This window comes from Heterodontus francisci, chromosome 15 (assembly GCF_036365525.1).
Source record: "Heterodontus francisci isolate sHetFra1 chromosome 15, sHetFra1.hap1, whole genome shotgun sequence".
Classification (NCBI taxonomy): Eukaryota; Metazoa; Chordata; class Chondrichthyes; order Heterodontiformes; family Heterodontidae; genus Heterodontus; species Heterodontus francisci.
The window spans coordinates 17,157,366-17,184,516 of NC_090385.1; the positions used below are offsets into that span (position 1 = coordinate 17,157,366).

The window sequence follows — 27,151 nt, forward strand, 5'->3', positions numbered from 1 at the left end:
GACTAAGAGTCCAGGACATTGAGCTATGCAGGTAGTGTGAGCTCTCATCACCACATTAGTGATGTTGGGTGAGGAAATATTGGCCAGGACACTGGGAAGAACTCCCCTGCATATTCTTTGATTAGTGCCATGGATCTTTTACATCCACTTGAGGGGGCAGATAGGGCTTCTGTTGTCTCATCTGGGAGACAGCATCTTTGACAGTGCAGCACTCCTTCAGTAATGCTGTGAAGCGTGAGCCTAGATTGTGTGTTTGGAGTCTTTAGAGTGGGGCTTGAACCCATGACCTTTCAAGAGATAAGAGTACTACGGCATCAAAGCTATCAAGAGGCCTCTCCATAGTATTGAACTGTGCTTTGCCCCTTGACTGGCACTCCTTTCTTTTTCTCTTTACTGTGGCTTGTGTTGACTTTTAATCTGATCCTTTAGTCCTCATTTGTTTTTTAAAAATCCATGTGCAACACAACAGGAAATTCTCCAGTGCAGTAATAAGTATGTTTGTTGAAGTGGGTTTCATAACACCCATTACACCCAATTTTGCGCTGGTCAGTCCAGAATTCATCACAAAGGGTGTTTATCTGTCAGGATTAGTTACCTATGGGATCTTAGATTATTTCCAGTTAGGATAAAAATGGATAGTGTTAAGTGATCCGAGCACAGTAACTTCCTCCAAGCCTCCAGGTTCACTATGCTCCTTCAATTCTGGCTTCTTGTGCACCCCCGAATTTCATCACTTCATCATTGGTAACTGTGCCTTCAACTGCCAAGGCCCTAAATTCTGAAATTCTCTCTCTCTTTACCTCTTTCCCCTCCTTCAAGAAGATCTTTAAAAGTTACCTCTTTTTGCTATTCCAGTATCTCCTTATATCATCACCTCATTCCATGACAATATGAAAGGCACAATTCAGCATAGCGGCGCCTCATGACCCCTTTCCTATCCTGAGTGGCGTGAAACAGGGCTGTGTTCTCGTACCTACACTGTTTGGGATTTTTTTCTCCCTGCTGCTCTCACACGCGTTCAAGTCTTCAGAAGAAGGAATTTTCCTCTACACAAGATCAGGTGGCAGGTTGTTCAACCTTGCCCGCCTAAGAGCGAAGACCAAAGTACGGAAAGTCCTCATCAGGGAACTCTTCTTTGCTGACGATACTGCATTAACATCTCACACTGAAGAGTGTCTGCAGAGTCACATCGACAGGTTTGCGGCTGCCTGCAATGAATTTGGCCTAACCATCAGCCTCAAGAAAACAAACATCATGGGACAGGACGTCAGAAATGCCCCATCCATCAATATCGGCGACCACGCTCTGGCAGTGGTTCAAGAGTTCACCTACCTAGGCTCAACTATCACCATTAACCTGTCTCTCGATGCAGAAATCAACAAGCGCATGGGAAAGGCTTCCACTGCTATGTCCAGACTGGCCAAGAGAGTGTGGGAAAATGGCGCACTGACACGGAACACAAAAGTCCGAGTGTATCAAGCCTGTGTCCTCAGTACCTTGCTCTACGGCAGCGAGGCCTGGACAACCAATGTCAGCCAAGAGCGACGTCTCAATTCATTCCATCTTCACTGCCTCCAGAGAATCCTTGGCATCAGGTGGCAGGACCGCATCTCCAACACAGAATTCCTCGAGGCGGCCAACTCACCCAGCTTATACACACTACTGAGTCCGCTGCGCTTGAGATGGCTTGGCCATGTGAGCCGCATGGAAGATGGCAGGATCCCCAAGGACACATTGTACAGTGAGCTCGCCACTGGTATCAGACCCACCGGCCGTCCATGTCTCCGCTTTAAAGACGTCTGCAAACGCGACATGAAATCCTGTGACATTGATCACAAGTCGTGGGAGTCAGTTGCCAGCGTCCGCCAGAGCTGGTGGGCAGCCATAAAGGCGGGGCTAAAGTGTGGCGAGTCGAAGAGACTTAGTAATTGGCAGGAAAAAAGACAGAGGCGCAAGGGGAGAGCCAACTGTGTAACAGCCCCGACAAACAAATTTCTCTGCAGCACCTGTGGAAGAGCCTGTCACTCTAGAATTGGCCTTTATAGCCACTCCAGGCGCTGCTTCACAAACCACTGACCACCTCCAGGCGCTTATCCATTGTTTCTCGAGATAAGGAGGCCAAAGAAGAAACCCTTCAGTCAGTGTATTCAAGTATGCAGGAAACTGCTCACAGTCTGCAATAAGACTACAGCTTCAGATCTTTAGGTTAAAACTGTTTTCAATCAAAATGGCAATGGAAAAAATAAGTTTGAGCAATTTGATTGGTAGCTCTCATGATTAAAGGTGTTTTTGATTACTTTACATTTAGCCAATGTGATAGTTGGGCTACTTAGCACGTTGACTTAACAAATAGTTGTTTGTGGTCTGTCAATATTGAGTTTGTCACTTTTTCTAACCCCTATGCCCTAGATAAGAGTTTTAATCATACACTAGACAAATTTATAGAATGAACACTTGAAAATTATACAATAGGAATGACACTTTCAGGTTACGTTACTTTTTTTCCAAAAATATACTTTATTCATAAAATTTGTTAAAAAAAAAGTACATTACAAAAATTCAAAGTGGACGTTTCAAAAAGTGCAAAAAAGATCAGTTTCTTTTGAGACAGAATATAAGGTGTCTCACAACTCTTGCCATTCCATTTTATATACAATATACATTTGCATTACGTACCAAAACTATTCTCTGGTGCATTCAGCCCAAGGGGTTTTACACAGGTTCCAGCCCTTTGTTATACTGTGACAGGAGGACCTTACACAGTGGCCTTTACTGTGGTTACATCACTTGCTTACAAAACGTGATAAAGGATAGATTGTTCTGTAATTTGATTTGAGCAAGGTTTCTCTCCAATCATTAGCATGACCTTTTCTGGTGAAGACAAGAACCTGCTGAAAGTAAAAGAGTTAAATGATGTGTCAAGATGCATCCACGGTGTCAGTGTTCAATGCAATTTTCTCTATGGCCACCATTGTCATTCAACATAACACATGCTGGGAAGTTAGTTGGCAGACACACGGAAGATAACATCACATCTGAGAACAAAACTACTCTAACCTCAGGGTTTGCAACGATACAGAGAAAGAAAAACAGATATCCATTGGAAACTCAGTAGGTTAGGCTGCATCTGTTGAGAGAGAACAAAAAAGTGAATTTTACCAGTATAGAACCTTCCTCAGAACAACAAGGTATTACAGTTTGACAGGATTTGAACGAAAAACAGTGAGAATGTACACACAAAAATAAAATAGAATGACCTGTAAAGTGCTTATGTGTAGAACAAGAGATAGTTGCAGAAGTAATATTTGCAAGGGATAGTGTTTAGTTTAGTTTAGTTATACAGCACTGAAACAGGCCCTTCGGCCCACCGAGTCTGTGCCGACCATCAACCACCCATTTATACTAATCCTACACTAATCCCATATTCCTACCACATCCCCACCTGTCCCTATATTTCCCTACCACCTACCTATACTAGGGGCAATTTATAATGGTCAATTTACCTACCAACCTGCAAGTCTTTTGGCTTGTGGGAGGAAACCGGAGCACCCGGAGAAAACCCACGCAGACACAGCGAGAACTTGCAAACTCCACACAGGCAGGACCCAGAATTGAACCCAGGTCGCTGGAGCTGTGTGGCTGCAGTGCTAACCACTGCACCACTGTGCCGCCCCTCACAGCTCCAGCGACCCACGTTCAATTCTGGGTACTGCCTGTGTGGAGTTTGCAAGTTCTCCCTGTGTCTGCGTGGGTTTCCTCCGGGTGCTCCGGTTTCCTCCCACATGCCAAAGACTTGCAGGTTGATAGGTAAATTGGCTATTATAAATTGCCCCTAGTATAGGTAGGTGGTAGGGAAATATAGGGACAGGTGGGGATGTGGTAGGAATATGGAATTAGTGTAGGATTAGTATAAATGGGTGGTTGATGTTCGGCACAGACTCGGTGGGCCGAAGGGCCTGTTTCAGTGCTGTATCACTAAATAAAAATCAGGCAAAGAGAGATATCAATGAAATATAACAAAATGACAGACTGAATAGTCAAATTGGGGGTGCATATAAAAACCTGACAAGTAGATCAGGCTCCAACGGCCCAGGTGTCTGGCGGAAGATAGATCTTACATTTATATAACACCTTTCACAGCCTTCAGATGTCCCAAAGCACTTCTCAACTAATTAATTACTTTTGAAGTACATTTACTTATGGTAGGGAAACCCAGCAACCTATTTGGATAAAGCAAGGTCCCCAAACTGTGATCAGCTAATCTAATTTTGTGATGTTGGTTGAGGGCTTAACCTTGATAATAAATGAGTAACATTAATGGAATCCTAATAGCTCAGATGGAGGCCATTCGGCCCGAGTCCATGCCAGCTCTCTGCTGAACAATCCAGTGATTCCCATTCTCTGGCTCTGTCGGTCATAACCTGTAAGTTTCTTTCCCTCAAGTGCCCATCCAATTTCTTTCTGAAATAATTCTTCATCTCTACTTCCACCACCTTCCTAGACAGTACTGCATAAAATAGTTCTTCCTCACATCCCCCTGCATCTCTTGCCGAAAACCTTAAATCCGTGTCCCCTGGTCCTTGTACCATCAGCTAATGGGAACAGCTTTTCTTTGTCTAACCTATCCAAACCTGTTAGAAACTTGTACATTTCTATTAAATCTCCCCTCAATCTCCTTTTCTCCAGGGAGAACAATCTCAGCTTCTCCAACCTAACCTTTTAGCCAAAATCCCTCATCCCTGGAACCATTCTGGTAAATCTCCTCTGCACCCTCTCAAGGACCCTCACATCCTTCCTAAAGTGTGGTAACTGGAAGCAATAGTCCAGTTGGGGCCTTACCCAATTTAGACGTGAATATAGGAGGTATGATCAGTAAGTTTGCAGATGACATGAAAATTGGTGGTGTCGTAAATAGTGAGGAGGAGAGCCTTAGATTACAGGATGATATAGCTGGGCTGGTAAGATGGGCGGAACAGTGGCAAATGGAGTTTAATCCTGACAAGTGTGAGGTGATGCATTTTGGGAGGAGTAACCTGGCAAGGGAATATACAATGGATGGTAGGACTCTAGGAAGTACAGAAGGTGTACTTGTCCATAGATCCATAGATCACTGAAGGCAGCAGCACAGGTAGATAAGGTGGTTAGGAAGGCATATGGGATACTTGCCTTTATTAGCTGAGGCATAGAATGCAAGAGCAGGAGGTTATGATGGAGCTGTATAAAAACGCTAGTTAGGCCACGGCTGGAGTACTGTGTACAGTTCTGGTCACCACACTATAGGAAGCTGTGATTGCACTGGAGAGGGTGCAGAGGAGATTCACCAGGATGTTGCCTAGGCTGGAGCATTTCAGCTATGAAGAGAGACTGAAAAGGCTAGGGTTGTTTTCCTTGGAGCAGAGAAGGCTGAGGGGGGACCTGATTGAGGTATACAAAATTGTGAGGGGCATTGATAGGTTAGATAGGAAGAAACTTTTTCCCTTAGCGGAGGCGGTCAATAACCAGGGGGCATAGATTTAAGGTAAGGGGAAAGAGGTTCAGGGGGGATTTGAGGAAAAAAATTTCACTCAGAGGGTGGTTGGAATCTGGAATGCACTGCCTGAAGAGGGTAGAGGCAGGAACCAACACAACATTTAAGAAGAATTTCAATGAGCACTTGAAACGCCATCGCATACAAGGCTACGGGCCAAGTGCGGGAAAATGGGATTAGAATAGTTAGGTGCTTTGATGGCCGGCATGGACATGATGGGCCAAAGGGTCTGATCCTATGCTGTATAACTCTATGACCAGAGCTTTGTAAAGGTTCAGCATAACATTTATACTCAGTACCTTTGCTTATGAAGCCCAAGATCCCATGCTTTGCTGTCTACTCTCTCCATATGTCCTGCCACCTTCAAAGATCTATGCACATGAACCCCAGGTCTCTGTCCCTATACACTCTTTAAACCGGGACCATATTGCCTGTTCTATCCCCTTTGCCAAAATGCATCACCTCGCTTTTCTCTGTATTAAATTCCATCTGCCACTTGTCTGCCCATTCTGCTAGTGCACCTATGTCCTGTTGCAGTCGTTTGGCATTATCCTTGCTGATTGCCACCTCTCCCAGTTTCATCTCCTTGTACTTTTGAAATGGTGCCATTTGATTTTATGTCCACCCGAGTAAGCAAAATGAGTCTTGGTTTAATGTCTCCTCCAAAAGACATCTCTGACAATGTAGTACTCCCTCAGTAATGGACATATATGCAAGTCAGATTATGTGCTCAGGTCTTGGAGTGGGGCTTGAATCCATGACTTACTGGCTGTAGTAACGATGAGCCTAATGATACTTCAAAGAGAGATTGTGAAATTCTGCCAAAATGCTCATTTTAACCTGATTGCTAAGGCAAATTCTAAAAAGGTTATAAGGACACAGACCCTAAATGAGTATGTAATTATCTAACCAACTTAGATTAGGCAATAGAATCTTACTCACCATCTGTGACCCAGAGAAAACAAACACTCATCTATCTGACAAAGGCGAGTAAGGAGCAGCCCAAATATTCGTTAACCAGTTTGTGAAAGGTAATTGAACTGTAAGTTATTTGTTAATTGCATCAACTCTTGTTCATTGAGGAGATGCCTTGCCATTTAGTAAATAGAAACACATTTGCTGGAATAATTGAAGGATGAAATGGATGTAAAACAAGATAAAGTGGGCAGAGAGCCAAAGATTTCAATGCAGTCGTACTAGTAGTAAAGAACGTCTGATAATTGAAGCAATTTAAGTCAGTCAGTCAAATAAGTGTCAAGTAAAGTGTTTAGCACAACCACCAACACCTTGAGATTGAACTAAGAGGTAACATGTCTGTAGTAACTGATGCAGAATAGTACAAGCGTGTTGCTCAGTAATTAACAGTTTGCACAAACTGCAGTGTAAAAATAACCTCGTGACGTGATTAAGGGAACTTCTCTTTGGCAATGCATAAGTTGTACCATACTAAAATTGGATAGCGATCGAGATGATCTCTGGATTTTTAAGTAAAATTTGTCCATCTGAATTCCCCCCCCACCTCCCCCCCCCCCCCCCAAAGTTTCCTAAATCCAGGTTTTGGAAACTGAGAAACAATTACAAAATTCAGACAGCAGGACTTAACTGGAAAAAGAAAATACTACTATCACAGAATCATTACAGTGCAGAAGGAGGCTATTCAGCCTATCGCGTCCGCACCAGCCCTCCGAAAGAGCAATTCCCTCAGTTCCATTCCCCCCCCCCTTGTCCCCATAACCCTGCACATTGTTCCTTTTCATATAACTGTCTAATTCCCTTTTGAATGCTTCAATTGAACCTGCCTCCACCACATTCTCAGGCAGTGCATTCCAGACCTTAACCACTCTCTGCGTGAAAAAGTTTTTCCTCATGTCACTTTTGCTTCTCTTACGAAATATTTTAAATCTGTGCCCTCTCGTTCTCGATCCTTTCATGAATGGGAACAGTTTTTCTCTACTCTGTCCAGACCCCTCATGATTTTGAATACCTCTATCAAATCACCTCTCGGCTTTCTCTTCTCCAAGGAAAATAGTTCTAACTTCTCCAATCTATCTTCATAACTGAAATTCCTCATCCTTGGAACCATTCTCGTGAATCTTTTCTGTACTCTTTCCAATGCCCTCACGTCTTTCCTAAAGTGCGGTGCGCAGAACTGGACACAATACTCCAAATGAGGCCAAATTCGTTCAACATAACTTCCTTGTTCTTGTACTCTATGCCCTTATTAATAAAGCCCAGGATAGGATACTGTATACTTTATTAACCGCTCTCTGAACCTGTACTGCCACCTTCAATGACTTATGCACATATACATCCAGGTCTCTCTGCTGCTGCACCCCCTTTAGAATTGTACCCTTTATTTTATATTGTCTCTCCATGTTCTTCCTAGCAAAATGAATCACTTCACATTTTTCTGCATTGAACTTCATCTGCCACCTGTCTGCCCATTCCATCAACTATGTCTTTTTGGAGTTCTACACTATCCTCCTCACCGTTCACAATGCTTCCAAGTTTTGTATCATCTGCAAACTTTGAACTTTTACCCTGTACACCAAGGTCTAGGTCATTAATATGGATCAGGAAAAGCAAAGGTCCCAACACTGATCCCTGGGGAACTCCACTACAAACCTTCCTCCAGCCCGATAAACATCCATTAACCAGTGATCTTTGTGTCCTGTCACTCAGTCAATTTCGTATCCATGTTGCTATCATTCCCTTTTATTCAATGAGCTGCAAGTTTGCTCATAAGCATTGTATCAAATGCCTTTTGAAAGTCCATGTACACCACATCAATAGAATTGCCCTCATCAACCCTCTCTGTTACCTCCTCAAAAAACTCCAGCAAGTTAGTTAAACATGATTTTCCTCTTAAGAAATCCATGCTGGCTTTCCTTAATTAACTCACATTTGTCCATGTGACTTTTGATTTTGTCCTGAATTATTTTTTCGAGAGGTTTTCCCACCACTGAAGTTAAACTGACTGGCCTGTAGTTGCTGGGCTTATCTTCATACCCTTTTTTGAACAAGGGTATAATGTTTGCAATTCTCAAGTCCTCTGGCACCGCACCAACAGCGCCCCCCCCCCCCCCGCCCCCAACCACCTGAGTCTAAGGAAGACTGAAAACCTATGGCCAGTGCCTCTGCAATTTCCACCTTCACTTCCCACAGTATCCTTGGATGCATCGCACCTCATCCTGGTGCTTTATCCATTTTAAGTACAGACAGCCTATCTAATACTTCCTCTTTATCAATTTTAAACCCCTCTAGTGTCTGACTTACCTCTTCTTTCAACATTACCAAGGAAGAGGATGCAACCCAGGCAAAGACCGATGCAAAGTGTTCATTTAATACCTCAGCCATGCCCTCTTCCTCCATGTGTAAATCTCCTTTCTGATCCCTAATCGGCCCCACTTTTACTACCCTTTAACTATTTGTATGCCTAAAGTAAACTTTGGGATTTCCTTTATGCTAGCTGCCAGTCTCTTTTCATGCTGTCTTTACTTCTCTTATTTGCTTTTTCACATCTCCTCTGGACCTTCTATATTCAGCCTGGTTCTCAATAGTATTTTCTTCCAGGCATCTGTCATAAGCACACTTTTTCCTTTATCTTAATCTCTACCTCTTTTGTCATCCAGGGAGCTCTGGATTGGTTTGCCCCACTTTCCCACTTCGGACTGTGCCCGAACTATCTCTCCTTTAAAGGTAGCCAGTCCATCGTTCATCTACTGGTTTTCCTCCCAGCTTTTGACTCCAATTTATTTACCCCAGCTCCATTCTTACCCCATTGAAGTTGGCCTTCCCCCAATTAATTATTCTTACCCTGGATTGCACTTTGTCCTTTTCTGTGGTCAGCCTAAATCTTATGATACAATGATCACTATCCCCTAAATGCTCTCCTACAGATACTTGGCCCACCTCATTCCCAAGAACCAGGTCTGGCAGTGCCTCCTTTCTCGTTAGACTAGCAGCATACTGTTGTAGAAAAATTTCCTGAACACACTCTAGGAACTCTTGCCCCTCACTGCCCTTTACACTACTACTATCCCAGTCTGCGTTTGGATAATTAAAGTCCCCCATTATAACTACCCTATAATTTTTGCACCTCTGTAACTTCCTTGCAAATTTATTCCTCCACATCCTGTATTAAAATGGTGCGCACTGCAACTCTGGGACATTCTGGTGGTGCAGGCAAGCTTTTAAGAAGTGCTAACAAGGCCAAATGGTTTGCTGCCCAGAGCAAAAAATTTAGCTGCAACAATTCATTACCAATAATACCTTCAATCTGTTAAATATTACTATCAATTGAAACCAACGTTATGCTGGATGGATGGACCAGGTCCTCAGACCACCCAAGGAGAAGAAAGGGAACAGTTTATGAACTAAGTAAGATAGTAATGGATTGCTTGGAATCTGTAATGTAACTGATGGAAGGACCCATTATACAACTAACCTGTAAAAAGGCCAGTAGTTACTCCAGCTAAATGACTACCAGCTGCAGTTACAGGACACTTTCCGAAAGTTCTTCCTGTTACACACATTTTTACGGTGAGCCCTCAGATTCTCCAACATACATTTTCATTTACTTGATTCTTAATTCCATTTCCTGTTGCCTAGGTTTTTCCCCACATTAAAATAAATCCTGGAGATCATCTAGTCTGTTCTTTACTTCCAGGAGGTTGAGTCACTATGTTTCTATGACGAAAACACCTGCAGAAGGGACTCTTCTTCTTAAAAAAAAAAATCACCAGTTTCTTCAAGCTTCCCTTGTAAAGGCTTTGTGTGTTGAGGGTAGAGCTAGCAACCCGCCTAGGATGAGAATCTGGTGGAGTGTCTCTGCTGGGGAGTAGGTGAATTGCAACAGTTCAGTAACTGCATGAAAATTTGGAATTCCAAATATAAAAGACTCATGAAAAACCCGCTTCCTATAGTCTCCTCTATTTTGAACAATCAATACTGTGGTTTGCACACTGTAGGATCTTATTTACTGAGCAAGACTGTTGGTGGCCCAGCATGTAAATTCATCATATTACAGATTGTATTCACTCTCAAGATTAATAACTCTGTAAAAACTTGCTCTCAGGATACTGGATAAAATCTAGGCAAGGAAAACTGCTCCTGTTTTGCAAGGAATATAAAGACAAACTGCGCAGTGGTTAAGGGAAAAATGGAACTCAATTCTGGCCACAACTGGGCCCCATGGCTATCTGTGATATACCCTTGATTTATAATCTGTGGTTGTGTGCAAGTGGTTTGCCACCATAGGAACAGTTCCCCAGCATCTTTTGAAACTAGAGTCCACGTGGATTTAAATTATATTGTTAATTACAGTGCTGATTTGATATGGACAAATTCTTGTGGATTTAACATGCTTGATGAATTACTGAATCCGACAAATGATAGGATGAGGATTTTGTTCTGTTGCTGAAGGGAAGGATGAGTATTTCAGGGCAGTTTTCATGGTGTCTATACTTGATACCAACTACTCTTTAGGTGGGGGATATGATACATTATATTCTATGATAATGGTAACAGTATGATGTAATAGTGAGCCTTCAAATCTCTAATTGGATTTTTCATTGAGTTTGGTTTTACATGTGCATGTAGATTTACCAGAATTTAATAGATTTTTTTTAAATAACAAGAACCAAAGCTGCATTTAGGAGGGGAGACAGGGTGGCAGGAGCGGGGGGCAAATTTAAATTTGCAAAATTCTTAAATTTGCTAGTGCTTTGAAACAGTAAATAGGTAAAGATTATTCTCACTGCTGTGAATCTGCAACAAAGGGGGCATAAATTTACAGTTATTAGTAGAAGCTTAAAGGATGGCAAGCAGTATTTTCATAGTGAAACATTCCATATCCTAATAATTCCACGAGCGGCTGTTTTGAGGCCGAAGCATTGCAACATTTAAAAGGGAATGCAACATTCAAAACATATTGAAAGCAGTACAGCTAAAGAACAAGGAAACAGGATTAGAGTAGACAGCCCCATTGTGAGAGCTAGCACTGGCATGATTTGTCGAATGTCTCCCTTCTGTACTGAAACTTCAGAGGTTCTATTGCAACCAGGACAGAAATTGATGTGGTACAGGGTTGGAGTTAAATTTACACCAGATTGCATTTCTACACTGTTCCCTGGCTGCTGAAAGACATCTCAAAGCTCATTTTACATTTCATTGAAAAAAACTTGTGTAACTTGATCCTGTTGATCTGGGTGTGCTGCAGCTGTGTTTTAAATAGTTGGCTGAATGAATTAGAAAAATAGACCAATTGCTTTCCTGAGCAAAGGAATAATTGTTGTGATAAGAATGGTCATGGCCACATCAAATCCACAAACCCTGATCACTGCATCCCTCAGGGACAAAGTCATTAAGATGTTTGCCATCTAAAGTGTTGTGGAGGCTGCGAGTCAGATATTTTCGGGTCATTGTCCTTCTGGCAGCCATGGTTCAGTCGGTAGCACTCTTGATCCAGTCAAGTGATTGTGGGTTCAAGTCTCAGTCCAGAGACCTGACCACAAAATGTAAGCTGGCATGTTTCCTACTCTACAATAGTGGCTATATTTCAAAAAGTGTTTAAACCTCTTTGGGATGTCCGGAGGTTGTGACGAGTGCTGTATAAACATTTTTCTCCCCCCATTTGTTCTTCCCAAACTGTACCATGCAAGGTAAAGTGATGATTGATTATCTATGGTAGTACAGGACTCACTCCTCCACATTTCAGGCTCGGCACCTCCAATATAGATCTGCCCCTATGCCTGTATAAACATCAGATCCTGTGATTTTCATTAAAGTAAGCATTTTAAAAAAAATTTCTTTGTGGGATGTGGGCATCGCTGGCTAGGTCAGTATTTATTACCCATAACTGTTTGCCCTTGAGAAGGTGGTGGTGAGCTGCCTTCTTGAATGGCTGCAGTCCATGTGGGGTAGGTACACCCACAATACTGAAGATTCTGGAAGGCGAGCGGGTTGGATGGGTGATAGCGGCAGGTGGCAACAGCAGGGACAGCCACAGTCAGCATAATCCAAGGAGCAGGCTCTGTCTGCGGCCGGATGGTGAGAAGCTCTGTGGAACGGATACTCAACAGTCACTACTTCAGAAAAGAAAGAGACAAGAGCTCAGTCGCCACCAGCAAGATGATAAATACCCAGGAGAGTAGTATTCCTCCCTTGAGTGGTACCTCTCAGCAACAGTACTGCACGAACCTTGGTCCAGGGCCTCTGTGGTGTTCCTGATGCCCCTCACCCATCAGTAAAGATCCCGGGTGGGCGAGGGAATGGAAGGCATCACTCTCTTACAGCTCTCTTACACACGGATGAGAAGCTAACTGTAATGCAAGAGCTACCAGTGAATGGAAAGCAACATATTATCCATTTTCAGTACAAATTAACAGACTCCAAGGTCTCCAAATGGGATGCAGTTTTCTCCGATAAGAGTCTCTTTGTGGAAATTCCTAATGGTGTTTTGGCAGAAGGAAGCAAAGAAGGGTTAACTGTGCTATTAGAATTTGCTGAGGAGAAAATGAAGGTGGAATATGTATTTGCCTGCTGCTACAAAAACAGAGAGGATCGAGCCTTGCTTCTGAGGACATTCAGCTTCATGGGCTTTGAGATTGTGAGACCAGGCCATCCCTCGGTTCCAGCTCGGCCTGATGTCCTATTCATGGTATACTCCATTGATCAGTCATTGTCTGAGGAGGAGTAACCACATCAAGGAACACTTTACTGTTTCCCACTTTTTATTGTAGCTCTATTGGGAGAGGGTAGTCCTTAGTCTAAATGCTGTGTAATACCCATAGCTATGGCCTGTAAAAGGTGCAGATTTTCGTTGTCTTTTGCGTAAGCAAAATTTGATCATCTTGCCTAGATGTTCTTTAGGCAGTCTGGGCTGAATTCAGCTTCATGGATTGATACTGAGCAGTAATAGTTTGTCTCGAATTACAAATTTGTCAAGATTTTTTGTCATTTGTTTCTTGAACTGTGTGATTATTTGTCATTGCTGTTTACAGAAAATGTTGAAAGCCTGTGAATTCCTTTCACATACTGTGTTTTTATGTACCTTCTAGAAAGCTGTTTAAAAAAAAAAGTATTTCAAATAAAAAAAAAACCAATACTGTTAGGACGGGAGTTCCAGGATTTTAACTCAGTGACAGTGAAGGACTGGCGATATAGTTCCAAGTCAGGATGGTGTGTAGCTTGGAGGGGAACTTGCAGGTGGTGGTGTTCCCATGCATCTGCTGCCCTCGTCCTTCTAGGTGGTAGAGGTCACAGGTTTGGAAGGTGCTGTCTAAGGAGCCTTGGTGCGTTGCTGCAGTGCAACTTGTAGATGGTACTCACTGCTACCACTGTGCGTCGGTGGTGGAGGGTGTAGAGCATGGCTACCCGACACGAACCCGACGACAAGTGTAGTGTTCAGGTCGCTCTGCTGGGACCGGCATTCAGGCTCGGGTCGGACACAGTGGCAGTGCTGCCTTTTGGTCAGGGAGGGAAAGGGGAGTAAGAGTAAGCATCATTAATTTCCGGTAGTCGTGTCGGGTCAGGCCAGGCACGGTAAAAAACCAAAGGACTCGGGCCCGGGTTTAAATTGTATACCCATGCAGGCCTTTAGGAGGGAGTGAATGTTTGTGGATGGGGTGCCAATCAAGCGGGCTGCTTTGTCCTGGATGATGTGAGCTTCTTGATTGGAGCTGCACCCATCCAGGCAAGTGGAGAGTATTCCATCACACTCCTGATTTGTGCCTTGCAGATGGTGGACAGGCTTTGGGGAGTCAGGTGGTGAGTTACTCCCACAGGATTCCTAACCTCTGGCCTGCTCTTGTAGCCATGGTATTTATTTGGCTACTCCAGTTCAGTTTCTGGTCAGTGGTAACCCCCCCCCCCCCACCCAGGATGTTGATAGTGGGGGATTCAGCAATTGTAATGCCATTGAAGGTCAAGGGGAGATGGTTAGATTCTGTTTTGCTGGAGGTGGTCATTCACGCCACACAAGTGCCAGGCAATGTTACTTGCCACTGATCTGCCCAAGCCTGGATATTGTCCAAGTCTTGCTGCATTTTTACACGGACTGCTTCAGTATCTGAGTTGTTGCAAATGGTGCTGAACATTGTGCAATCATCAGCGAACATCCCCACTTCTGACCTTATGATTGAAGGAAGGTCATTGATGAAGCACCTGAAGATGGTTGGGCCTAGAACACTACCCTGAAGAACTCCTACAGTGATGTCCTGGAGCTCATATGATTGACCTCCAACAACCACAGCCATCTTCCTTTGAGCTAGGTATGACTCCAACCAGCGGAGAGTTTTCCCCCTGATTCCCATTGACTCCAGTTTTGCTAGGGCTCCATGATGCCATACTCGGTCAAATGCTGCCTTGATAGAGAATTGCATGATATTCATCCAGTTACAATAAAGGAATAACAAATGTCCAAGTTATGATGGTGTGAGAGGAACTTAGAGTTAATGGTGTACCCACAGCATTCCTGCACTTGTCCATCTTGGTGATAGAGAGCATAGGTGAAGGAGGTGCTCTTGAAGTTAACCTTGAGTTTCTGCAATAAGTCAACAGTGCACTGCTAATGAAGAGAATGGTTATTGAGCCATGTGGCTGGGGTACTGATTAACTGAACTACCCTCTTCTGCATGATGTTGCACTTACACCCTTGCAAGCAAAATGATCAGTATGTGACTGGTCTCATTAAACTTCTGGTTATTGGTGACACCCAAGATGATGACGATGGTGCTGTTGAAGGTCTGCAGAGACGCCTGGGCTTTCTCTTACTCGAGATGATCAATACCTGGCAGTTAAATGTGGCAGGAATGTATCTGCCACTTAGCCCAAGCCAGGATGTTATCCAAGTTTTCTGTAGGCCATGTTAGCTGCTTCCTTCTGAGATTAGTAGTAAATGGAGTTGAACATGGTGGAACTGCCAATGAACGGCCCCTCTCTGACCTTATAATGGAGGGAAGGTAAAGCAGTTGAAAATGGTTGGACTGAGGGATTCCTGAAGTGATATCCTGGGGCTGTGGTGATTGGCTTCTTACAACTACAACCACCTGTCTTGTGTTGGATATGAAACTAGTTCAAGTGCTTTCACTTTTCACTTCCATTAACCCATGCCCATTTTTGAGGCTTTTTGACACCTGTACAGTCAAATGCTGCCAAGATATTGAAGGCAGTGACACTCGCCTCTGTTATACATGTCTAAATCAAGGCCATGATGAAATCTGGAGTGTAATGGTTCTAGCATATCCTGAACCAAAAGCTGTTGAACAGGTTATTGGCGAGGAGTTATCTAAGAGCACTATTGATGGCTTTCTCAATATAATTACTAATGATTGAAGGAGGGCGATAGGTTGGTAATTAGGGTTTTGTGGATGGAACATCACTAGGAAGTCTTTCACATTGTTACGTAGCTGCCAGTGTAATAGCTGCACTGAACTTGTGTCCAATTAATTATAGTACTGAGTTTTTCAATCAATAATGTACTTGCACTCATTGAAAAACAAGCCCATTATTCCCCTTTGAGATCTTAATACTAGAGACTTCTTCTGAAGAATATATCCTATGCCCAGTACTTTTAATTCCACAGATACATAAACTGATTTACTTAACATTGATACCAAAATTTAAAGCTGTCTGCATAGTCAGGGCTGTATGCCACTATAAACCTTGAAGTGGTAGCATCGCAAAATGATGTGGCTCCAGATTTGTATAGGCTGCGTACTTGGAATGAGTCAGCAATGTCAGTCCAGTATATTACTGGAGAGATTCCCAGACCCTCAAAATATCTGGGTTATTATAATCTAGCTGGAAATTGCTAAAAAGGCTATCTGGAGGACAGTAATATTCTCAGCTGGTCTGTTCCCTTTAGGGAGAGTTAGATCAGTCTTCCAGCCCCATTCAAGTGTCTTTGGGATCTGTCTTTCTCAACCTCAAGTTGAGTGTAATCATCTGAGAAGTACACCTGATCCAGGATAGCCCCAAAAAGGGCTAGGATTATAATCCACTACAGGCTGCAGAAGATCAGATTAAAAATTCTACTGCAAGTCATGTTGAAGTTGTTGTGTGATCAGCATAGATCAAGCAGCCATAATATTTCCACATCTTTAGCAGGAAAAGTAGTCAGTCTAATAACTATTTGAAAAATACAAATCACAAAGTAAATTTGCAGGATTAGATATGCAATGGATGATGGGATGTATAAATTACAAATGCCAGACTTGCAATTATGGTTATTTGATAAGTTACAAGGCAGCCAACAAAAGAATGAACTGGCACCCTTCCAGCTATGAGATCATAGTCCTGTCGGGTTGGAGTACTATACACAGCTCACAAACTTGGCTCACTGCCCCAGTTTACTATAGCATTGGTTTACTATGCTGAGACAGTCTATGATAAGTGGGGGTGGGGTGCACATACTCCTTCTGTTGACTGCTAGTGGTTGACTTTATGCATTTTACTTTACAAGAAGAAGGAGTTATTTTAAGTTAGCAACATTTAGAAAAGGTTCCTCGAAGATTTTCCTGGCCTATGTCTCGCTGGCCTATCTGTGCTGGGTAACAGTACGGACAGCTACAATAGGCTTCAGCACCTCTGGGCTAGAAGATAGAGAGAGAGACAAAAAAAAACAGCAGGTTACTTGCTCCTGAATACCATGCTTAGCTAGAAAGTGCACGTGTGGATGTCTGGGAGAACAGATTGGGCTCAGCTGTGAGAAACCGAATAACTCACTGTTTAGGCTCAGGCACAAAGAATGGTCACTTGAGTGTGAGATACTGGAGCACTACTGGTCAGACGAGTCAGTCCCTCCATTGGTGGGGTGGTGGAAAAAGAATATTTATCCCCTCAAAAATAAAAGGGAACGTCATAGTGATGTTAGATGGTCTCAAACTATGCTGTTTAAAATTTTTCAACACACACACACACCAACCGCCAACTGACATTTCAGATCCCTCCCATCCCCTACAATGTATTTCCGGTGTGGTAGCTTCATCAATAGAAACAAGGACCACCTTGTAAAATCAATTCAGCAACATAAAGAGGTACCACTTTTTGAGAAGAGGTTTGCCAGACGCTGTTGCTCGAATTTCTACCTCTCATGTAAATAAGGATAGATTGCCAGCCTTCCTTTCTGTGGGCGCACCTCCTGCTGTGGATCAGGAGATGGCACGCAAGACTGCTGCCTTCATAGCTCAGAGAGGTCACACAGACGACAAGGGGCCTTTTTACATTTGCGAGGGAGGCAGGGCACGCCACAAACTGATGGCTGAAAGTATTGATGAAAAATTTGAATGACTAGCTTTGCTATTAACCCAGCCTTGGAACAACTAATCAACAACTAGGAGGCATCTTGACAAATACTTGAATAGGATGGGAATAGAGGGATACGGTCCCCGGAAGTGCAGAAGGTTTTAGTTTAGGCAGGCATCAAGATCGGCGCAGGCTTGGAGGGCCGAATGGCCTGTTCCTGTGCTGTACTGTTCTTTGTTCTTTCTTTGTTCTATCTGCACTATGCCAGTCTCACTTATGCAGTATATTCCATCCTTGGGCAAATGTTTGCTGCAGGCCATTTAGAACCGATTTTGAGTATTAATTTGATACTATAGGAGATCATAGAATAATTAATGCATGTGCAATAAATTAAGTAGATAAAAAAAACTGCATTTGTTTCATGGAATGTGGGCATCACTGGCATGGCCAGCATTTATTGCCCAGCCCTAATTGCCCTTGAGAAGGTTGTGGTGACCTGCCTTCTCGAACCACTGCAGTCCCTCTGGTGCAGGTACACCAGCAGTGCTGTTAGGGAAGGCGTTCCACGATTTTGATCCAGTGACAATGAAGGAACAGTGATATATTTCCAAGTCAGTCTGGTGTGTGGCTTGGAGGGGAACTTGCAGATGGTATCCATGCATCTGCTGCCCTTCCTCTAGGTGGAAGAGATCATGGGTTTGGAAGGTGCTGGCGAAGGAGGTGTGGTGAGTTGCTGCAGTGCATCTTGTAGATGGCACACACTGTTGCCATTGTGCGGTGATGGAGGAAGTGAATGTTTAAGATGGTGGGTGGGGTGCCAGTCAAGTGGGCTGCTTTGTCCTGGATGATATCAAGCTTCCCGAGTGTTGTTGGAGCCGTACTATTCCAGGCAAGTGGAGAGGATTCCATCACATGTTTGACTTGTGCCTTGTAGATGGTGGACAGGCTTTGGGGAGTCAGCAGGTGGGTCACTCGCTGCAGTTTTCCCTGTCTCTGACCTGCTCTTGTAGCCACAGTATTTGTGTGACTGGTCCAGTTCAGTTTCTGATCAATGTAACCCTCAGGATGTTGATAGTAGGGGATTCAATGATGGTAATGCCATTGAATGTCAATGGGAGATGTTTAGATTCTCTCTTGTTGGAGGTTGTTACTTGCCACTTATCAGCCCAAGGCTGAATGTTGTCCATGTCTTGCTGCACATGAACATGGACTGCTTCGGTATTTGAGGAGTGGCAAAAGATACTGAACGTCATAAAAACATCAGCAAACATCCCCACTTCTGACCTTATGATGCTGACCTTATGATGGAGGGAAGGTCATTGATGAAGTAGCTGAAGATGGTTGGGCCTAGGACACTACCCTGAGGAGCTCCTGCAACAGTGTCCTGGAGCGGAGATTATTGGCCTCTGACAAACACAACCATCTTACTTTGTGCTAGGTAGGACTCGAACCAGCAGAGAGTTTTTTCTCTCTCTTGCACCACCACCACCACCCCCCGCACCACGGCTCCTTGATCCCACACTCGGTCAAATGCTGGCTTGATATCAAGGGCATTCACTCTCACCTCACCTCTTTCGTCCATGTAATGAGGCCAGGAGTCGAGTGGCCCTGGTGGAACCCAAACTAAGCATCAGTGAACAGGTTGTTGCTGTTTAAGCGGCACTTGATAGTATTGTCGACAGCATCTTCTGTCACATTGATGATAGAGAGCAGACGGACGAGGCGGTAATTGGCCAGATCGGATTTGTCCTGCTTTTTATGGACAGGACATACTTGGGCAATTTTCCACATTGTCGGGTAGATGCCAGTGTTGTAGCTGTACTGGAACAGCTTCGCTCAGGTGTGGCTAGTTCCGCAGCACAAGTCTTCAGTACTACAGACGGGATGTTATCAGGGCCCATAGCCTTTGCAGTATCCAGTGCATTCAACTGTTTCTCGATATCCCGTGGAGTGAATCCAGTTGGCTGAGACTAGCATCTGTGATGCTGGGGACCTCAGTCGGAGGCAGAGATGGATCATCCACTCAGCACTTCTGGCTGAAGATAATCACAGATGTGTCCGCCTTTTCTTTTGCACTGTTGGGCTGGGCTCTTCCATCATTGAGGATGGAAATATTTGTGGAATAAAAACAAGAAGTGCTGAAAATACTCAGCAGGTCTGGCAGTATCTGTGGAGAGAGAAGCAGAGTTAACGTTTCAGGTCAGTGACCCTTCTTCAGAACTTCGTGATATTTGTGGAGCCTCCTCCTCTAGTTAGTTTTTTAATTGTCCACCACCATTCATGACTGGATGTGTCAGGACTGCAGAGCTTTAATCTGATTCGTCGGTTGTGGGATCGCTTAGCTCTCTATTGCATGCTGCTTCTGCTGTTTGGCCTGCAAGTAGTCCTGTGTTGTAGCTTCACCAGGTTGGCACCTCATTTGGCTCCTGGCATGCCATCCAACACTCTTCATTGAACTAGGGTTGATCCCTTGGCTTGTTGGTAGAGTGAGGGATATGCTGGGTCATGAGGTTACAGATTGTGGTTGAATACAATTCTGCTGCTGATGATGATTCACAGTACCTCATGGATGCCCAGTTTCGAGCTGCTAGATCTGTTCTGAATTTATCCCATAAGGCAGCTCACCACCACCTTCTCAAGGGCAATCAGGGATAGGCAATAAATGCTGGCCTAGCCAGCGAGGCCCACATCCCAATAATGAATACATTTTTTAAAAAGCACAGTAGTGCCACGCAACATGGAAGGTATCCTCAATGTGAAGACAGGACTTTGTTTTCACAAGGATTGTGCGGAGGTCATCCCTACCAATACTGTCATGGACAGATGCATCTGCAACAGGTAGATTGGTGACAAAGTCTAGTAGGTTTTTCCATCTTGGTTCCCTCACTACCCACCACAGGCCCAGTCTGCCAAATATGTCCTTCAGCACTCAGCCAGCTCGATCAGTAGCAGTGCTACCGAGTCACTCTTGGTGATGGACATTGAAGTGCCCCACCCAGAGTAAATTCTGTGTCCTTACCACCCTCAGTAATTCTTCCAAGTGGTATTCAACATGGAGAAGTACTAATTCATCAGCTGAAGGAGGGCGGTAGGTGATAATCAGCAGGAAGGTTCCTTGTCCATGTTTAACTGATGCCATGAGATTTCATGGGTCCCAGAGTCAACGTTGAGGACTCCCAGGGCCACTCCCTCCCAACTGTATACCACTGTGCCACCACCTATGGTGTGAGTCTCTCCTGCTGTTGGGACAGGATATAACCAGGGATGGTGATAGGGGTATCTGGGACATTGGATGTAGTGTATGTTTCCATGAGTTGACTGTCAGGCAATCGCTTGACTAGTCTATGGGACAGGTCTCCTAGTTTTGGTACAAGTGCCCAGATGTTCATGAGAACTTTGCAGGGTTGACAGGGCTGGGTTTGCCGTTGTCGTTTCCAGTGCCCCGTCCAGGTTTATTAAAGGGTACAATTCTAAAGGGTATGCAGGAGCAGAGGGACCTGGGGGCATATGTGAACGAATCATAGAAGGTTGCAGGGCAGGTTGAGAAAGCAGTTAATGTAGGATATGGGATCCTGGGCTTTATAAATATGGGCATAGAGTACAAAAACAAGAAAGTTATGATAATTCTGTATAAAACACTTGTTCGGCCTCAACTGGAGTATTGAGTTGAGTTCTGGGCACCACACTTTCGGAAGAATGTGAAGACACAGTGGCGCAGTGGTTAGCACCGCAGCCTCACAGTTCCAGTGACCCGGGTTCAATTCCGGGTACTGCCTGTGTGGAGTTTGCAAGTTCTCCCTGTGTCTGCGTGGGTTTCCTCCGGGTGCTCCGGTTTCCTCCCACATGCCAAAGACTTGCAGGTTGATAGGTACATTGGCCATTATAAATTGTCCCTCGTATAGGTAGGTGATAGGGAAATATAGGGACAGGTGGGGATGTGGTAGAAATATGGAATTAGTGTATGGATTAGTATAAATGGGTGGTTGATGGTCGGCACAGACTCGGTGGGCCGAAGGGCCTGTTTCAGTGCTGTATCTCTAAACTAAACTAAACTAAACTGTTTTGTACAACTGAGTGTCTTGCTAGGCCATTTCAGAGGGCAGTTTAGAGTCAACCACATTGTGGGTCTGGAGTCACATGTAGGCCAGACCAGTTAAGGACAGTGGATTTCCTTCCCTAAAGGACATTACTGAACCAGATGGATTTTTACAACTATCAGTGGTAGTTTCATAGCACCATTACTGAGATTAGCTTTCAATTCCAGATTTTTATTAATTGAATTTAAATTCCACCAGCTGCTGTAATGGGAACCAGTGTCCCCAGAGCATTAGCCTAGGTCTCGATTACTAGTCCAGTGACGTTACCAGTATGACACTGTCTCCCCAGTGCACATAATCACCAGATGATTACAATAAGACTATGGCTTGGAAAAAGAAAATGGTTCACTATGCTCTGAAAAAAAGATAGAACAGCTATGTTGGCCTCTCACGTTACATGTGTAGAGAATTCCCACCAAGAGCCTTTGGTGTTTTGAAAGTTCCAGTGACATCTGAGGTTAGATGATGCTGTGATTTACTTTTGACCTGTTAGGGAGGTTGGTTTGGGTAATTAGTGAAGAAATGTACCCAGTTGAATGGAGGATATATATATATATATACTTTAAAAATTGCTTTAAATCTCCAGTCCAGTGCACGCTGAAGGGCATTGCCAGGGAGCATTGTCAATTAATGGATTTGAGGAAGAAGCCTTCGAAATGTATCCTTTCCTGCCTGAGGCAGTGTTTGGTTAGCATGTTAATCATCTTGAGCATGCCTGGGGAAAGCTTCCACTGGTAAAATGTTCCTACCCATTGACTTCTAACAGTAATCTATCAAAAACAGACGTGATCTAATGCTTATAAGATGCATCTGATATTTTATATTTTATTTTAGTTTTAGGTGATGACAACTTCGACTTGTCCGATGCCCTCTCTTTTGAGGCCACCACAAAGCCATGTAAGTTTCCTGATGCTTTATATCACATTTGGCAATATTGACTTTTTTGAGCACTAAACTTTGTAGCACTAATAGGTTAACAGATTGACCCAAACTGCATGCTGGACGTAATATCAGACTGCAATAGAAACTGCGCAAAGATTCGAAACCTGTCCTCTTCAACAATATTGGTGACCTCAACAAGTTGCATATGATCAGAGGTTGCACAGCAAACTGGAGCACTAATGCACTGGCACCAGAGTGAATGATGTAGCTTTGATCTTTTAGTCTGTTGAGTTTATAGGTGCTGATTGGAGGCAAAGTATTCCCCAGAAGAGCTGGGGATTGGCTATCTGGTGGGTCAGGGCAGGCAAGAGCCAAAGCTGTTTTAGAACAATTAGAGGCCTGGGATCTGTAGTTGTTCTACAGTGTAACAAGATGGGAAAAAAATTCCAGTAAACTTGTTAAGGGGTGGGCTCAGTGTGGGTTTGGTTATAAACAGTCCAGTGAATAACCACAGAGTTTAACATTAGCTCAAAACAATACTATTTTGACCATATTTGATGAAAGGGTTTTCATGTGGCCAATCCTTAAAAACATTAGTCATGGTTTTCTAAATCACACCATGACCCCCATTTCCTACCACTGCCCCCACCCCCAGCTGTGGAATCTCCTGGGAGGGGCACAATGAGGGGGAAAAAAGGGGGGTTGGGTGAGGAAGTCTGGAAAATTCGTCTAACGCGCAGAGATCAAACAAGATCTGGTGGACTCAGTCTACCTTTTGTACTCTGTGATGTTAACACAGCTGGGAACTCATCCAGCTCCCAGTTGAATACTTGCAATGAATCTACATTTGCAGCACCAGCTGGCAACTTATTCCAAAAGGTCGATGACCCTCTGTAAATAAAAGTCTCCTGACATCTAACCTTACATGCAAGATACATGCCTTGATCTGCGCTAACCTTTCTCATTCAAATAGCTCATCTACATGGCCCAGATGTAAATCTTTTGTTGTCCTAAAGATATTAATTAAATCTCCCTGAAGTCTCCTTTTTCTTTTAGAGAGAGTGGAAAGACTTGGCTCAGCAATGTTATAGCTTCAAAACGTACAAGAGGTTCCAATTTGAATGCTGGTACAGCCAATCAATTGCTAGATGAACAATTTGCAAGAAAAAGGGCAAAACAATCACATTCCTTTTGCTGATTCTAATGAAACCGTAGAAACATAGAAAATAGGAGCTGGAGTAGGCCATTCGGCCCATCAGGCCTGCTCCGCCATTCAAAAAAGATCATGGCTGATCGTCTAATTCAGTACCCTGTTCCCACTTTCTCCCCATATCCCTTGATACCTTTGGCATTAAGAAATATATCTATCTCCTTCTTGAATATATTTAATGACTTGGCGTCCACTGCCTTCTGCAGTAGAGAATTCCACAGGTTCACCATCCTCTGAGTGAAGAAATTTCTCCTCATCTCAGTTCTAAATGGCGTACCCTGTATCCTGAGACTGTGACCCCTGGTTCTGGACTCCCCAGCCATCGGGAACATCCTCCCTGCATCTAGCCTGTCTAGTCCTGTTAGAATTTTATAGATTTCTCTGAGATCCCCTCTCATTCTTCTAAACTCTAGTGAATATAGGCCTAGTCGACCCAGTCGCTCCTCATACGTCAATCCTGCCATTCCAGGAATCAGCCTAGTAAATCTTCCTTGCACTCCCTCCATGGCAAGAACATCCTTTTTAAACTAGTTATTAATCTAGTGACTCACTTCTGAACCCCTTCCAGGGCCTCTATCACCCACCATGTGAGGAGACCAAAACTAGACGTAGTATTCTGGATGAGACTAGATAAGGACTCTGTATAGTGTTTTTTGTGTTCTGTTGTTCTAGAAATAGATCAAATATGCATATTTGTTTGTTATAGCCACACGATTACTTGCTGTGAATCTTAAGAAGTTAGTGTACCAAATTTTCTGCTGAATATTCTTGATGTTCACAGTGGCGCAGTGGTTAGCACCTCAGCCTCACAGCTCCAGCGACCCGGGTTCAATTCTGGGTACTGCCTGTGTGGAGTTTGCAAGTTCTCCCTGTGTCTGCGTGGGTTTCCTCCGGGTGCTCCGGTTTCCTCCACATGCCAAAGACTTGCAGGTTGATAGGTTAATTGGTCATTATAAATTGCCCCTAGTATAGGTAGGTGGTAGGGAAATATAGGGACAGGTGGGGATATGGTAGGAATATGGGATTAGTGTAGGATTAGTATAAATGGGTGGTTGATGGTCGGCACAGACTCGGTGGGCCGAAGGGCCTGTTTCAGTGCTGTATCTCTAAAACTAAACTAAACCCTGCATGGTATACACATGCTTGGTGTTATTCCAACCCTTCTACACACTACATTTATGCATATTAAATTACATCTGTCAAATGCCAGCCCAGTTCCCCCTTGCATCCAGACCTGCCTCTGAGGAGCCAGCACTAGTCGCTACAGTCATTGAGGGGTTACTTAATTCTTAAAAGCGCGGAAGAGAACCAGTTCCTAAATGGACCAGTTTATTTTTACACCTTCTGATATAGTTTAAAAACAAATGTAAGTTGCAATGACAATTTTAACAGTACAGCGCATCAGAAGTGTTCTTAGCTTGAATATTCCAAGATGGCCCATCCCTCATTGAAACAATTCCTTGTATATTAAACCAAAATGAGGAGTTGGTTATGATGACATGGCCCGTTATCATTTTTTCTGAGCGTGTGCATGCGCACACCTCGTATTTTTATTTATTTTATTTATAGATACAGCACTGAAACAGGCCCTTCGGCCCACCGAGTCTGTGCCGACCAACAACCACCCATTTATACTAACCCTACAGTAATCCCATATTCCCTACCTACACTAGGGGCAATTTACAATGGCCAATTTACCTATCACCTGCAAGTCTTTGGCTGTGGGAGGAAACTGGAGCACCCGGCGAAAACCCACGCAGTCACAGGGAGAACTTGCAAACTCCACACAGGCAGTACCCAGAATTGAACCCGGGTCCCTGGAGCTGTGAGGCTGCGGTGCTAACCACTGTGCCGCCCATAAAGGCCGTTGCGAGTATATTGCTGGGCAAGTGGAAAAAATACATTGTGGGGGGTGTGGAACAGTTGATTTATTTTTACTGACTGTGGGTTTATTGAAATGCAGGGTTTGTGGGGTTGGGGATGTGGAAGTTCAAAGCCACCCCCCCCACCCGGCCTGTGCTGTGCTGACTAATATATCCTGCTCCTCCATATCCATAACTGAATTGAAGTTAACGGAAGTACAGTCTAATGAGAGTGCTGTGAATATTTCTGCTCAGGTGCTTCTCTAATGCCTAGTTAAGTGCATGTGAGTTCGTGCTGTTACAGCCAAACTGCTACTGCAGCTTAAGCAAAACCACGCAGCTGAACAGCACAAAAGATTGCAATGAAAGGAGTTCTTCATTACCGATTAACCTTGTGACATTCCTTTTGGCCAAGGCAGTAGTAAAATATTGCTGAAGACGGAGTCTAATAAGGGCTCACCAGAGACGATTCCATAGGAGTTTTGACGCAGCTGCCAGCATCAAATCTGCTCATCTGAAGCCAAGTTCACTCAAGGGAGTCAGCAGCCCAAGTTTGTGGAAAAACAATTTAACAAGAACAAGGAAACAAATCCAGCGTGTGCAACATCTAGAACACACATGCTTCCAGTTCGGCTACATAAAGCAGAAGCAAATCTGCTCCATTTCCGGAGGCGCTGTTCCCTCTGGCATTAAAGCCCTGGTTTCATTTGGATGGTGTCCAGGATCACTCACTTTGCAGCAGTAACTGTCAAGTGTCTCAAATGTTTCCCTTTCTGTAGTTATTCCTGGATTATCCCCATTCCTCTTCTGGTGCTCCGTTAGCCACCATCACATACAGGAGAATAGCTTGGTTGATTAGACAAAACATTCCCCCTTCCCACCAGCTGCAGTCTGCTTATTATTAGATGACCAAGATGCATGTTGAAGTTCCCAAGTGCTGAACACATTTAAATATCAGTGAAATCTGGTCTACCAATTACCATCCCCTTCCACTACCCCACTCCATTTATCAGCAGTTTTATGAAAGGGATTATTTAGGATTAGCAAATGTATACATTATGCTGACAAGTCTTCACAAACCACCCCTCCCCCCCCCCCCCAATTTATTTTCCTGGATAGTGAGAGAAAAAAAGCAGATTGTAATGGAGTTATAACTATCCCAGCATTCAGAATACTCTCTAATAGAGTAATTAGAGAATTCGAATACTCTCTATTGTATCAGGCTTTCACAACTGCTGTACGTTTTACAATAACACTGCTATTATATTTTACTTTCTGTCCCTTGAGAGCCAGACAAAATACTTACAAATCCCACAGCCAGGAACAA

At 43.8% G+C, this 27,151-nt stretch overlaps 1 protein-coding gene and 1 pseudogene across 4 annotated transcripts in view; both read left to right on the forward strand.

Moving 5' to 3' along the window:
• The window catches only part of LOC137377497 (CD99 antigen-like protein 2), a 141,041-nt gene that overhangs the window by 49,824 nt on the left and 64,066 nt on the right, over nt 1-27,151 (forward strand). For all 4 annotated transcript variants that reach the window (XM_068047153.1, XM_068047154.1, XM_068047155.1 and 1 more), the window contains exon 2: nt 22,705-22,767. In XM_068047153.1, the coding sequence (XP_067903254.1) occupies nt 22,705-22,767 (63 nt within the window). The remainder of the gene's footprint in view (nt 1-22,704; nt 22,768-27,151) is intronic.
• LOC137377842 (ornithine decarboxylase antizyme 2 pseudogene) lies at nt 12,482-13,596 on the forward strand (annotated as a pseudogene).